The following is a 15,709-nucleotide window of genomic DNA, read 5'->3' on the forward strand; positions in this document are numbered from 1 at the left end:
ATACACAAATTTGTGCCACAGCAAAGTGACCTTTCTAATCTAGAAATGTGATGCACATGTTACTGACTCGAGATGTACAGGGAAGAGCCCTAGTTATGGCGTCTGGAAGTTGAATGAACGTGGTAGGAGATCTAAATAGGCATGGAATGACATTGCAAATCCTATGGAGCAAACGGTAAAGGGAGGTCTAATCCTTAACCTGAGGGGCACTTTTCAATATTACAAGGCCAAAGACTTACACTGATAGAGGAATTGCATAAGGAATGATATGAGTCAAGATTTTCTAATACTGTGGCTATAAATCTAGTCTTGTTTAGTAGGCTCATTGCATATTCCAAAAATGGAGATCTGGGTTTAAGTCTTAACTTCCTACTTGACTCAGTTTTCTTTATTTTTATGTGCCTCAATTCCTTTCTCTGGAAAGGCAGTCCAGGTTGCTGTGTATGCTTCTCGAGAAGAATCATTCATTATGTCGGAACTTCTAGTTAAGTACAATCGTTTTCTAGGCGCAAAACATTCTCATGACCTAACATTGATGCCTAGGGAGTAGTCATCATAAACGTTAATAACATTGGCCATTAATCAGTGTGCCTCATGTACTTATTCTGGCCCCTACCTATAATCCACAGAATGTCCATCTTCACTTTTACTGATTTTTTTACATTAAGTCTGTTCTCTTTGCTTTAAAGAAAGAACATCGAGGCCATGTTGCCTTTGGAATCAACTGATTTAGACCTTGCTCTGGTAATCAAAGAAATGAACTATTTTATTAAACTTCTCCCGTCAAATTCAGTGCCACTTACTGCTGCATTTACTAAATATTTGCGTACTGTGATCTCTTTTAATTTAGAAACATGCTTCATAAATCAATAATTGTCTCTCCGAAGTGTTTTTAAAGTACACCTTAGTTCACAACATAGCAGGGCAATCGTACTCAATCATGTTTGATTTTTGTAATATTACTTTCCATTGTGTGTTGCAGCAGATTTGTGGTTAAAATCAAATTTTAAAAACGGGGCCTGCAGTTCTTTTCTGTCACCAAAGGTCCGTGAGTGCCATAGTTGTGAAGGTCTTCTTTTGATAGTTGACAGCAAGTGTGCTAGTGTGTACTGTTTTCAGGTGCCATCTTAATGTGTGTGAGCACGTGTTTCACACATTTCATAGTGAATGTTGTAGATAAGGTATATTGCCAAACAGGTGAACACGGATTTGTGATAATCTCATAGCTTTAGAATGGATTTGAGAGGTACTCATCTGAAATAACAAATGGGCTGTCAGTACGGACCAGCCCAATACAAGCTGATGTTGCCACTTTCTCAAATTCTTGCATGAAGCCGTCCGAGACTATTGAGAACAAAGATTAGAAATGGAGAGCTGCACATAGCACTTGGAAATAGGTTCTTTCTACCCTGGAGCAAAATGCTCAAAGGTTGGGCAGATTGGCATACTGACATGTGTGCAAGTACCTGATAAGTGATGAAGCTATGTTTACCCCTGAGTCTTGGTTCCAGTAAGTTTACAGTTAGCGTCAACTAGTAACTGAATAATAGAATCCACGTGTGATCCCAAAATTCAGTTGATAGTCTGCCACAAAAAGTTATTTTTACCTAAATTGAAGACCGTAATTAATTCACATGTAAATCATGATCTACGAAGTGAATTGACTCTAGGCACTGATTTCACATGATACCTTTACCCAAAGTAATGTCAGTCATTTCATTAGTCTCAGATTACTGTGGGTCATAGTCTTTCTGCTAGGATTCGAACCGGTGACCTCAAACTTATAGGCATTTCTCTGTAGTAGATGTATTTGTACACACAAATAATGCAGTCAATTAAGCAACTATTTTGCAAGATTGCCTCTGTCAGATGACTAGAAGTGCAGTGCAAGCCGGAGGACTAATGTCAAGCGATTGGTCCACTTACTGTGTATATTAGAACATGCAAAAAAATTATGGGAATATAATGTAATGACATTATACATTAGCATTAAGTGTCATCTTGTATAGGAGCTGAATCATAGCAGATAAGGACACAAAGTACGATCCAGTGCTCCATTAATTCCTATTTTATCCATTTTGATATTTCCCTGCATACCCTTCTACCCTGCCTTCCGGTACTAGTCTCCATGAGAAGGTCTAACCAGAAGTCTTATTCTCGGATTCGGTGTTTACCAAAACTTTGGGGCATGGTGAAATGAATGATTTGGGGATATTTACTGCACCACACTGCATTGATTTTCCTGGTGAGGTATTTACCAGATGGTGTGTATGCCTCTGTTTATGAGTTTGCCAGAGAAAAAAAGAAGGAATTAAATGCATGAAGAAGTACTAACCGCAAGGGTTTCCATATGTGGGTATATTTTCTGTAAATTTTCCTTTTAAATGTTGACAGATTGGCCTCAATAAAATTTAACAGGAGGAAATTATATAGGTACATTGCATTGCTTACTACAAAACGCTGAATTCCAGTCCTTGCACAAGCCCCAGTTTGTGCAGGCATCAGAATTCACCTCAATGCTCGAAATCCAGGCATTAGTATCTTTCTAGTGCTGGAAAAGATCCCAGTGCAAGGATCAGATCTTTGAAACTATAGGCCGAGTCACAAAGGAATGTATGAATATGAGAAGTAGTACTCCTAAACTATTACTTCACGCCTTTGTGATTCATCCCCTATTCCGTCGCAATATCTTTACATTAAATCACAAAATAGTACCATCAGTAGGAAACTATAGATGTTATTATTTAATCTGTTAACATTTATATTTCCCTCCGTATTTGGGAAATAATTTTCTCAGCTGGAGACAAGTCGTAGAACCCACTCAGAATCAACAGTTGCCAGCTTGAGTCGTCCTATTGAATTCCTATGGCACATGCTTTTAAGTCGCATCCTGGTAATGTTTCTTTTAAAAACAAAAGAGCAGGCGCTAAAGTCCAATGTGTTTCCGGGCTACTTCTGTAAATCTTCCCATTGTCTTGTTTGACCTTACCGATTAGAGGATTCTTAAATTGTGCAGCTCTGCAGAATCTGATGTCTTTTATTTCTCTTACTGAAGGATGACAAAGACAATGACTCCAACAAAGAAACTCTTGATGACCTTTTCCCGAACGATGAAGATGACCAAGGCCCTGGAAGTGAGTATGCTGCATGTGACACAGGAACTTCCCAGCAGTGAGAAACTAGAGCGGACAGCATCCCGTGAGAGGACATGCATCGGTTTGCATTGCGAGTTGTAAAAAACAGCTTTCCTCCGCTTCAGCAAATCAGACGGCAATCTTTTTTTTTTGTTTTGTGCGCATATCACCATATCTGACCAGGAATCAAAAGGAAGGTTGAACACGTTTTGTGGTCGTAGGTGAAAAAATGTTGCGAGAACCTGACAAGGTTATAGCTCAGGACTACTCATAAGTAGAACTTGTGGACATAATTTATTTTGTCTAGCACTGTTTTATTATAGTGGAAGACAGCTCATTAATATGGGACTTTCTGGTGCTACGTTTGACAACCTGTTTAATGCACAGTGTCCAAAGTACGGGGAATACTTCTCAAAATGATAAATTGGTAGTTTATTTTGTCTCTTATTGTTTTTTCAGGTTAGTTGTGCGGTTTTTAGAATGTTTAGATCGTAGGTGTTTTGTGTAGGTTGGCACTAAGGTAAATAACATTCAATCTTAAAAGATTATTGTAGTTTCTTCTGTGTAAGTGAGGATATGCCAAAGCATTTTTTCTTTTTTATGCATTGGGTATTTGGTTGTCCTTTGCTTGGTTAGTCTGTTTTTGCACAGTCTTGGTATGTATTGATATTATATTATGCACAGAAGGGAATAGTGCGTATATGCTAGATTAATCTGTATGGCTCTAAGGTCTAAGTTACTGTGGTTAATGACAGTGCTATTTGTTTGGCTTTGCTTTGCCACCATCGTGGCTAAGCTGGCAAGTTATTCAATGAGCATGAAAGCGTTGTCCAATATGCTATTTTAGGACGCCCAATTGAGGATGTGTCTGGAAACAGTGGTGTGTCTAGTATTGATGGTGCATAATTATATTTTTCCATTAAGTGTGCTCTCCGATGAGAACCTGTTGTACTGGACATTACCACTCTCTCCACCCACCTTTTAGTCTAGTTTTCCTAAACAAGTGTCCTCTATTATTTTGAGTCTGTTTGGCTTCTGTTATGGTTACTAGGGGCAGTGGAAAGTTGCAAAAGATCCTTAATAGACCTTTAGGGCGGGAATCAACTTTATGCCATTCACAAAGCTGATAGTTTGATTAAAGTGTAAGACGAATCATGCTATACCAGGCCACTGGATTTGGTGAATGCCTTTTGCCTGGCTATATGATCTGAAATGCATGCTTATCAGCTCCTACTGAAGTTCCTAACATACTATAACTGCACCTTACAGATACGTTTGCTGATGAAGAGTTTAGCTAACAATGATAAAGGTGGTGGCATTGCATAAACCTCACTCAGTATGTCTTACCGTTTATTTCTTATTTTGCCATCTTGGTCAGAACCCCATCTCGCAGAGCCCATCAACTAAACAAGCCATCACCCATCCCAGCCGCCCATCCTCCATTGAACCAACCCCTGCTACGCAAATAAATCTTGGACCTGGTTGCCCTGAGAGCCAAATAAATCCATAAGATATTCCTACCCACAACATTCAACAACACTTCCTCTGCACCTAAAACCTTGGTTGTCCAAAATTGCAGGGAGGACAGGAGGGGAAACGGGGCCTTCAGCTTCCCCATTTGATGAGGACTGACTGCATCTTCTGATGTTGAAAATCCGCAAACTAGTGGTTACCAGGGTCAATCCGAAACATGGATCAGAAGGTCAGTGGGAAATAGCTGACACAAGTGTAGCAACTTTTGAACTACCTACCTGTCTTTTTCTCTAGTGTGTCCGCAGACATGCGAGAAGTACATTCTTGTTTCACCTGAAGCATTCATGCTGCTGAAGTGTATGTGGGCAGAACAGTGGCGTAAGGTTCTTTCCTGCCACGGTTCCTCAGACATTAGATCTCCCACACATCTCTCATGCCTCCTTCCTGCTGTTGAGTCCACCCTCAATACCTTGGATCTCTAGATCAGATCGAACCCTCCATTAAAGTCCTTTGTCTTTCCCACCCAAGACCGCCAACCCCACTATTCTCAAGTAATAACATTATAACAGGGCTATCAATCCACATAGACTTGGAAGAAGAAAATGACTGCATACATGGTGCTGAAAATAGTGCATACCAAGTGCATTGTGACTGCCTATTTGTCCCAGGCCTTCAATCTTTCCACAGATAGGACAAAGGCAAGCCACTACAGAATTTGATACAGGAAGGTGGATGGTTAGGCATGGGAATACCTGGTAGGCAACATACCGACTTGGTGGCCATGTGTACCATACTGATTCTGTAATTTAAATACAAATACATTGTATGAAAGTGAATAGCATCTGTGATCTTCACTTCTTGTTTAACGTAAACCATGTTGGAAAATAACTGTTCTTGTAACTGATGTGTGAGTATATGGATTTCTAACTGGTGACTGTGGAATATCTATATAGTAAAATGTTTTATAACGGTTATTGATTGTGTATTCCCTTTCATTTGATTCTACAATGTTAGCAATCTTCTTATACCCACTCCCTCTTTAACTCACATTTTATCGAGTATGTTTCTTTTTAGCATTCCTTAATGTACAAATGTCCACTTTACAGTGCCACAGCAACACAGCAGTGCAGCAGCTGCGGCCCAGCAAGGCGGTTATGAAATTCCAGCCAGACTGAGGACCCTTCATAATCTCGTTATCCAGTATGCCTCTCAAGGAAGATATGAAGTTGCAGTGCCACTCTGCAAGCAAGCACTTGAAGATCTTGAAAAGACATCTGGGCACGACCATCCTGATGTTGCCACCATGCTGAATATACTCGCTTTAGTGTATAGGTAAGTATTCTTATGTGATGTTCCACCACTGACTGACAGTAAGGATATTAGCTGCTGTCATTATGCAGGGCTGAAGTATAGGTCAGGCAGTTTATAATAAAAGCCAAATGTTAAATCCCTATTTACAGGTTTTACCAGGTTGCCTTTTTTGGGTGAAAGAGTGCTAGCACATTTAGCAACTTGAAAATAGATTGTTTTAGGAAGATGTCTCATGAATTATGTCTGTGTAAGGTACCACTAGCTGGCAATAGAGGTTGGAAACTGTTTGGTTCACTCATGGTGCACCTCGGGTACCCAATTTTAAGTAGGATGTTCTCTAATTCAGCCCCAGTCAACGAGGTTTGCTCTTTTTCTGGAAGCAGTGTGCTGTAAATTATTCCATTCCAATTGATCACAAAGAAATATATTGCCCTTCCGTTTACATTATTCTTTCAAGCTCGTAATACACAACGAAAACAAAATATGTTCCTCATTCTTCATAGTTTTGGCTTCAGGTGCTATAGAAGTGTTACAGAAGAGCTTACTAAGTCGGGGTTTACTCCTACTGTTTTCTTATATAAAAGGAAAATGAGAAATTCATGCCCAGCTTAAATGTGAAAGGCTGCACGACACTCGTGCATTGTGAATGTAGATCACAAATGTATTGGTTTTAGAGAAGAAATTGGTGTTTTTTCCACAATTTTTATTTGTATTTTCACATTTCTGTAGTACTTGCTGACCGGCAGTAACGCAGGTTTATTGTAAACAGTTCTAGTTATGAGTTCAGAGTCCTGCAATTTTACTGCTCCACGTCTTAGTGGACTACAGTCCTATTGACATATCACATTGCATTAAGTATGAAAAGGTTACTGGTAAAACAATGGGCAAGGCAAATCTCCTACGGTATTCTCTATGTTGTCCACGCTATAAAAACACTGAGTTGACCACTTGCTGCTAAGAGTTGTAACCTGGGTCCCCCACTGTAGGGGTGAAAGGGGAAGAGTCTTGCATTCTACAGGCTTTGAGCACAATCGTGCAATTTCCCAAAGTACTTTCTGTGTGGGCCAAGGGGTCAGACTTCCCTCTTCCTTCTCCTCCAACTCATTCCAACCAACCTTTTCTTATCGAAAACTTCTAATCACAGATTCCTCACATTGTGAATTTTCCCAAGAGCTGCAACGGGACTGGAAACTTTCATAGTAATTCCCTTGGCCTCATGTGGCTGTGGATCTATTCTGATAGATACATCTGCCTTGTGGATTCCTCACCTTGTGAATATCCCCCTGCGTCGGCAGCTTCCGGAAATTCTTTTTGTAGCTTTGTGCTGACGTGGACCGACGTCACAGAGGCACGGCATCGCGCGTGACTCCGCTGACGTCACCGACCCCATATCAGGCCCACGCCGGCGTGATGACATCAGTTCCCTTTTTTCCGCATCGTCGACGCTAACGGTTTTCTAGGGATCGTCCGTAGCTTTTGCAGTAACTTTGTTACTTTGTGTTGTTGGTGTTTCATTGTCTTCTCTTTTGACATGTCTTTGAAGAAGGCCGGATTTAAAGCCTGTGGGGGATGCGGCAAGACCATGTCCATTACGGATCCGCATGAATGCTGCTTATGGTGTCTTAGCTCTGACCACGACGTCGAAGACTACCGTTCTTGTAGGAAGATGACACCTAAGGCCCTCCGGGAGAGAGAAGCTAAGGTTCTTGTGGCAAAGCTTAAAGGAAGTAGGGATAAGAAGAAGAAATCGAGGTCGCGGACTCGACGCTCGAGGTCAAGATCTCGCTCGAGGTCGCGATCGGACTCATCCTCGGCCCATGCTTCGAGGTCATCTAAAAAGAAGCATAAGAAGAGGACCCATGAATCCCGACATCGCTCGAGGAAGGATTTGGGTTCTAAGCCGAAGTAGCAGGTGAAGCTGGTTGAGAAAGAGGTGGTGTCTTCGGCTTCGGAAGATCAGGACGCCGGGGGTGTGGCGTCGCATGCGAATTCGCCAGGTTCGCCGAAGCAGACAGCGAATCCATCTCCGGTTCCATTCCATCCTCCGGATCGGGAGGATGAAGGTGAGGGGGAGATGGTTGGAGAGGCTCTGTTGCCCGAAGGTCTGTCGACTCCGGTGCACCAGCCTGAAGAGGAGGTCGACATCGTATCGACTCCACGCCCTCAAGAGCAGTCTGGGGGTTCGTACTCAGCCTTTCCGGCTCCAGGTCAGGATCCGACGCATTTTCTAAATGCGATGTATGGTATTTATTCCAGGGCTATGTACCCCTCTGGGGCTCCTGTTGGTCCTACGGGTCCGATGGCGTTTGGTCTTGGTGTTCCCCAAACCTATGCTCCTGCACCCTTTATGCCCTTTATGCCAGCTCCAGCGCCGCATTGGCATTTTCCAACGCCGGCGAGGCCTTCGACTCCGAACGAAGCCATCGACGCCGATTCCATCATCCCTGATGCCGAACCCTGAGCGACGTTGTGGGATTCTTCCTCGTCGGGCTCGGCGCCGGCACCCGCTTCGACAGAATGCGAAGCGCAGGTCGAGGCGTGAAGCCCAGAGGCTGATGGAGGAAGAGAGGTATCGTGAGGACTATTTGGAGGAGGGTGAGCTGCAGGATCCTGAGGACCCTTTTGAGGATCTTTCAGTGGCCAGTGGCCTTGAACTGTCCCCTGAGTGGGATTTGGTTTCAGTACCGGACGAACCCTCTAAAGATGTGGCTCCTTACCATGTTGTTATTAAGAAGGCTGCAAGTTTGTTGAACATTGCTTTACCTACTGCTGAGTTCAAGTCAAATCTTCTCACAGAGGTCCTTCACTCTCCATCATCGGTGACTGAACCATTGCTGCCCTTTAATGATGCCCTTAAAGATCCAATTTTAGAGGTTTGGAAGAAACCCTTATCAGCTCCTGCTGTGTCTAGGGCTGTTGCCAGGAGGTAGAGAGCTGCTCCTGATAACCCAGACTTTTTATCCACTCACCCTCTGCCTGAGAGTTTGGTGGTGCAGGCGGCCTGTTCCAAACGATCAACGGGAGCATTTCCTCAGGTTCCAGCTGAAAAAGAGTCGAGAAAGCAAGATCGGGCTGCTAAAAAGGTTTTCTCCTCCGCCAGTATGGTGCTGAAGTCCACAAATGCGACCTGCCTGATGGGGCATTATATTCATGCCCTTATGGACACTGTAAAACAGTTGGTGCCCAAGTTGCCGGAGGAGGATAGAAAAGACTTCCAGGAGGTTATCTCTGACACTCAGGCTGCAGCAAGGCAGGTGATTCAGAGTGGATTGGACACGGCGGACTCTGTGGCAAGGGTCATGGGCTCTTCTGTAGCATCAAGGAGAGCAGCGTGGCTGAAGTCTAGTGAATTTTCATCAGATGTCCAATCTACGTTGTTGGATCTCCCGTTCGACGGGTCTGGTTTATTTGGCAAGAAGGCAGACGCTGCTTTAGAACACTTTAAAGACAGCAGGGCGACAGCCAAGTCATTGGGCCTTCAGATCAGGGGCACTTTTGGAAGGCGTACTGGAGGATTTAGCAGATCTTCTTTTCGTTCCTACAAGACAATGCAGCAGCAGCCACGGCAGCAGCAAAACACGCTGTACAGGGTCTTATAGGGGCAAGCAAAGAGGCTGTTCTCGAGGCCGTCAAATCTCCTCCTCCTCCTCCTCCTCTTCCTCTTCTTCCCCTTCCCAGCCTCCTGCCAACGCAGCAAAGCAGCCATTCCGGATCATGTGGGTCCGGTGGGGGGTCGGCTTACCCATTCCCTACGAGATTGGGAATTGATAACATCGGATCTTTGGGTTCTCAATCTCGTGGGGAATGGGTATGCTCTTCCTTTTCGGGAGTTTACCCCAAATTACCCTCCTTGCCAGGGTTTTTGTTCGGAGGACCACCTGCTTCTCCTGCAGGAAGACGTCCTGGAACTATTCAGAAAAGGTGCGATAGAGGTGGTTCCGGAGCAGGAGAGGGGTCAGGGATGCTACTCCCGGTATTTTCTGATCCCCAAGAAGGATGGCAGGCTTCGGCCAATCCTGGATCTCAGGATCTTGAACCTTTACCTGAAACAGGAAAAGTTCAAGATGCTCACTCTTGCACAGGTTATTCAAGTGCTGCTGGAAGAGGACTGGATGGTGTCGATCGACTTGCAGGATGCGTATTTTCATATTCCCATCTTGAAGTCGCACAGAAAGTATCTCCGGTTTACGGTTGGGTCGCAACACTACCAGTTTGCGGTCCTTCCGTTTGGTCTTACTACTGCGCCTCGAGTCTTCACCAAGGTGATGGCAGTGGTGGCAGCACATCTCAGGAGGTCGGGGATTCCTGTATTCCCGTATCTGGACGACTGGCTGATCAAAGCGGAGTCGCCAGAGAAGGTGCTCCTTCATCTGCAAGAGACAACTCAGTTGTTGCACAGGTTGGGTTTTTCGATAAATGTACCCAAGTCTCACCTGGTGCCCTCCCAGCGCAACCTGTTCATAGGTGCGGTACTGGACACTACTGTATGTCGTGCATTCCCTCCTCCTCAAAGGATTTGCGACATACAGGAAATGATACCTTTATTCTACAATGGAGCAGTTGTTCCAGTCCTGAAGGTCTTTCGTCTGCTCGGTCTGATGGCTTCTTGCATTCTGTTGGTCAACCATGCACGCTGGCACATGAGGGCACTCCAGTGGTGCCTCTGCAGGCAGTGGTATCCGCACAACGAAGATCTCAGGGAGTCAGTGAGGATCTCCAGAGAAACTGCAGCGGATCTGTCTTGGTGGAGCGTGGAAGGCAATCTGTCGCAAGGAAAGCCTTTTCAACTTCCTCCATCGGTGGCCACGGTAATAACGGATGCATCCACTCTAGGGTGGGGTGCTCATCTGGGGGACCTGGAGGTCAAGGGTCTTTGGTCTCCAGAGGAAAGGTTGCTTCACATCAACCTGCTGGAATTACGGGCGATACGTTTGGCGCTCAAGGCCTTCCTCCCTTCCCTTCGCGGGCAGTCAGTTCAGGTCCTGACGGACAACCCGACCGCGATGTGGTATGTCAACAAGAAGGGAGGAGTGGGGTCGCAGTGTCTCTGCAGAGAGGCTCTGCGTCTCTGGTCCTAGGTTCAGGACCATCAGATTTGTCTGATGGCAAATCATCTGGCCGGAGTTCTGAACGTTCGTGCAGACAGTCTCAGTCGGCAGTTCTCTGCCGACCACGAGTGGAGGCTTCATCCAGAGGTAGTTCGTCACGTCTTTCGGACGTGGGGAACTCCTCGGGTGGACCTGTTCGCCACTCGCGAGAATGCTCACTGCCCGTCATTCTGCAGCCTCCATTTTCCGATGCATGGAGCCTTGGGGGACGCGTTTCAGTTGAGTTGGGACTCTCAACTCCTTTACGCGTTTCTTCCCATACCCTTGATTCCTCGGGTTCTGAGGAAAATTCGCCAAGACCGGGCCCAAGTTATATTGATCGCCCTGGATTGGCCAAGAAGGGTGTGGTACTCAGACCTTCTCCACCTCTCCTCTCACCCGCCGCTCCGTCTCCCTCACAGGGCAGATCTCCTCTCCCAGATGGAGGGGCAGGTTCTACACCCCCACCTCCAAACCTTACACCTTCATGACTGGAGATTGAACGGGGCAACCTGAGTTCCTTTTCTCTCCCACACGATGTGGTGGATGTCATTTTGTCAGCCAGGCGTGACTCCACTAAGTCCATTTATTCCTATAGATGGTCAAAGTTCGTCGCTTGGTGTGGGGAGAAGTCCATTGACCCTTTAAAGGCTCGTTTGTCCAATATTCCTCAATTTGCTCTTTCCTTGGCCCAGCAGGGTTTTGCTGTGGCAGCCATTAAGGGTTATTTGTCGGACTTATCTGCTTTCCTTTGTTTACCTGACCAGCCCTCTTTGGTTAAGTCACCTATTGTTTTACGGTTCATCAAGGGCCTTACCAATAAATTTCCTCCCACTCCTTTTATTGTACCTCAATGGGACTTGAACCTTGTTCTTACATTTTTGATGGGCTCACCTTTTGAGCCTTTACAATCATGTCCCTTGAGGCTTTTGTCTTTCAAGACGGTCTTCCTTGTAGCAATTACCTCGGCAAGGAGGGTAAGTGAGCTTCAAGCTCTTAGTTCAAAGCCCCCGTTTTTATCCATTCATGCTGATCGAATTGTTCTTAGGACCAGGGCTGCTTTTCTGCCGAAGCTGGTAACTCCTTTCCACCTGGGGCAATCCGTTACCCTTCCTACCTTCTATCCTCCCCCTCACCCTTCCAAGGAGGAGGAGAGGCTTCATCGCTTGGACCCTAAGAGGGCGGAGAGCTTCTACCTGGACAGGACAAGAGAGTTCAGGTTGGATGACCAGCTGTTCGTTGGATTTGCTGGCTGCAGGAAAGGAAGATCTGTGCACAAGCGCACGCTTTCAAGATGGATAATTTTGTGCATCAAGATCTGCTTCTCCCTGGCGGGTAAGGAACCTCCAGAGGGTATAAGGGTTCATTCTACTAGAGCTAAGTCTGCAACATCTGCTCTTTCTAGAGGTGGGCCTTTAGAGGACATTTGCAGAGCCGCAACTTGGGCCTCCCTCCACACTTTCGCGAAGCATTACTGCTTGGATACCGAGGTGAGTAGGGACGGCCACTTTGCGCGCTCTGTCCTCCAGGATTTCTTGGTATAGAAGAGTGGACACCCTCCTCCGGGAGTGGGGACTGCTGTGGGACTCTATTCACAAGGTGAGGAATCCACAAGGCAGATGTATCTATCAGAAGAACAAGTTACTTACCTTCGGTAACGCTTTTTCTGGTAGATACAGTATCTGCCTGTGGATTCCTCACTGACCCGCCCGCCTCCCCGTTGTCCACTCTTGTATACCATGTTTATTGTATATATTTATATATATTTGTCAAAGGAAATGTTTATTACATTTTGCTTTCCCTTATTGTTTTCGCACTATGTGTGTAATCTGGACATTGTGTACTGTGTATACTTTGTATTGTTGTACTGCCATTGGTCCGTCCGAGTGCCTCGAAGGCACGGAAAAAAGGGGCGGAACTGATGTCATCACGCCGGCGTGGGCCTGATATGGGGGTCGGTGACGTCAGCGGAGTCGCGCGCGATGCCGTGCCTCTGTGACGTCGGTCCACGTCGGCGCGAAGCTACAAAAAGAATTTCCGGAAGCTGCTGACGCAGGGGGATATTCACAAGGTGAGGAATCCACAGGCAGATACTGTATCTACCAGAAAAAGCGTTATCGAAGGTAAGTAACTTGTTCGTCTGTCCCACCACAGACATGACGTTGGAGCAACTGCGCTCCACCTCTGCACACTGGCATCTGTTCCTTTCTCTCCGCACCGGCCGACACAGATCTGGAACTTCTTGAATCCTGCCCCATAATGACAGAGATTGTCCCTATAAATTTTCTTAGGTATGCAGACAGTGCAACCTCCCAAAACGTATGTTGTGTCATGACTATAACTAGCCGATGTCGATAACTAACACACACAATGTCTGCCTTTGCTGCTTCAGCACCAAACATGACTCAGCATTATTTGCCCCAGTATTGGAACTTTCATAGATTCCCATGCTTTGTATCATTCCCCGTCGTCAGCCTGGGAGCGTCGGTAAATAGAAAATACCATAGCAGTATGAACAAAAGAGAAAGTAAGGCCTAGGCCTCATCTCCTTTTGTAGCCTATCTCCCTCTTTTCGTAAAAGAGACCAAAACTTTGCAACAACCAGTCAGATTAGCCTCACCCCATAGAACCCTCAGGAGAGAGCCTCAGATTTTCTACCGCACGTTGTGCTAAGGGAGTCTCCACTGAGCTCTGCTCAGTTTTCTCTTCAATTGGATTTCTACACCCTTTTTTCTCTTCAGGATGTCTGAAAAGAAAGCTTTATTCAAAGCCTGTGCTACTTGCTCAAAGAAAAGACTTTATGTGGAGGGTAAGCATAAAGATTGTATTTATTGCTTATACCCAGACCACAAAGCCACTGAGTGCAGGATCGGCAGGACCTTCTCAACTAAGACTCTGAGAGACCTGGAAGGAAGACTTCTGACTTGGCTACAGAAAATGAAGTCTCAGAAAGAGGTTCTGTCCAGTGATAGTGAGGATTCCTCCTCAGCAACATCTTCGAGGAGGTCTACAAAAAGGGGTAGGTCTTCCCGTTCTACTTCAGCCGAACCTCCTGCTAAAGCCTCTCAAAAGACCTCAGAAAGGTCTAAAAGGCTTAGTCCCAAAAAATCTCCTCACCACCCAAAGGAGAAAGAGGGACATCTTCATGAGGTGTCAAATGGAAAAAAGGCAAGTCAAGGCCTTTCAATTGCCTCTTCGCCATCAGAAAAGGAGAAGACGCCTCAGGAAGCGAAAGGAGAAAAGAAAATTTGTCCGTCGACGACCATCTCCTCAGGTACGTTGACGATGACGTCAAAGGCTCAAGTGGTTTCGATTTCTGCTCCGCCGACGGGCCCGTTGTCGAGAGCTTCGCCGACGACATCGTCGACGATGACTGCATCAACGTTACATCCTACGTCAGCGAGACTGACAACCTCGACGTCAACGGTGATGTCGCCGACGATAAGTGTCGACAGCGACGAGGACGACGATGGCTACTGCGACGATGATCCTGACAACGACCTCGTCGACGGTACCGTCGACGATCAGTCCTCCGTTGACGATTACTCTGCCGTCGACGACCATTCCAGCGACAACGATTCCCTCGTCGACGATCCAAAAAGTAAAAATTTCCATGAGGAAAAGACAGACCACACTGGAAATGACATCACCCTGTAGGGTAACCGCATTGCCTCCACCTCTTCTGCTGGAGGAGGAATATTCTGATGATGAGGAAAGTCCATATGGGGATGCATATAGTCCTTCACAACTTCAAGTGAAGTATCAGGACTCGATTCAGATGATTATTTCCTGGATCTACATCATCCATAATCTCAACTCTCTCCTCAGGTCTCACATCAGCAAACATCTGGCCAAGGTATGGTGGCCATGCCGTCTTCATTAATAAACGACCTGCAGTTAATGTTATTAGATTATAAGAAGAGGTTCCCATCTCAGACCTTTGAAACCATTCAGCCTCCTCCACCTCAGCAAGCTTCATCTATTCCTGTGGCATCAACCCCTCAGAGGCAAAGTGAACAGTCTGTGACACAAGGACATGATGTGATTACAGTGCCTGATGTCGATGATGACTCTTCAGATGAGGACCAAGGTAGAGAACATGTTCAAAATCCTGACACAGAAGGGGATGATTAGGTTATCCCAGATCCGGCATCACCATCTCCGGACCCTGTGGATTCGCCTCCAGTGGACTTAAGGGGCTTCCATAACCTTATGGAAAGGGCTTCTAAACGATTTGGCCATCCTGTTCCTGTCTTACAGTCAGACTGTTTCCTCTACGATTTCAAAGAGCCCTACAAGACATCGATCCCTTCCATACCAATAGTAGAACATGTTTGGAATGAGGGAAAGAAAGTGATGCAGTGTCCAGCTACCGTAACTCCGGTTCTACCGCGGCTGGAGAAGAAATATAAGGCCCCTGATGACAGTCCGGCATGTCTTATTGGCCAACCTAAACCGGACTCGGTTATTTCCCAGGCGGCCCAAAGAAAATCAAGGAACCGGACGGCACACCTGACGGCACCGCCGGACAGAGAAGGCAGGCGCTTGGATAATGTAGGGAAGAGGTTGTCTTTTATGTCTAGCCTCCTGGTTAGGGCCACAAACGCACTCGCAATTATGGGACGATATGATTGCCAAATGTGGTGCGATCTCTCTCCTTTCATTGAACAGCTTCCAGAGAGTGCCAAGACGGAAGCGAGAAAG

At 45.8% G+C, this 15,709-nt stretch overlaps 1 protein-coding gene across 6 annotated transcripts in view; it reads left to right on the forward strand.

The window, feature by feature from the left end:
• KLC1 (kinesin light chain 1) overlaps window positions 1–15,709 on the forward strand; it is a 406,453-nt gene that overhangs the window by 172,391 nt on the left and 218,353 nt on the right. For all 6 annotated transcript variants that reach the window (XM_078660245.1, XM_078660243.1, XM_078660246.1 and 3 more), the window contains exons 4-5: window positions 3,056–3,134; window positions 5,714–5,939. In XM_078660245.1, coding sequence (XP_078516371.1) covers window positions 3,056–3,134; window positions 5,714–5,939 — 305 coding nt within the window. The remainder of the gene's footprint in view (window positions 1–3,055; window positions 3,135–5,713; window positions 5,940–15,709) is intronic.

The sequence above is a fragment of the Lissotriton helveticus genome, chromosome 9, assembly GCF_964261635.1.
Source record: "Lissotriton helveticus chromosome 9, aLisHel1.1, whole genome shotgun sequence".
Classification (NCBI taxonomy): Eukaryota; Metazoa; Chordata; class Amphibia; order Caudata; family Salamandridae; genus Lissotriton; species Lissotriton helveticus.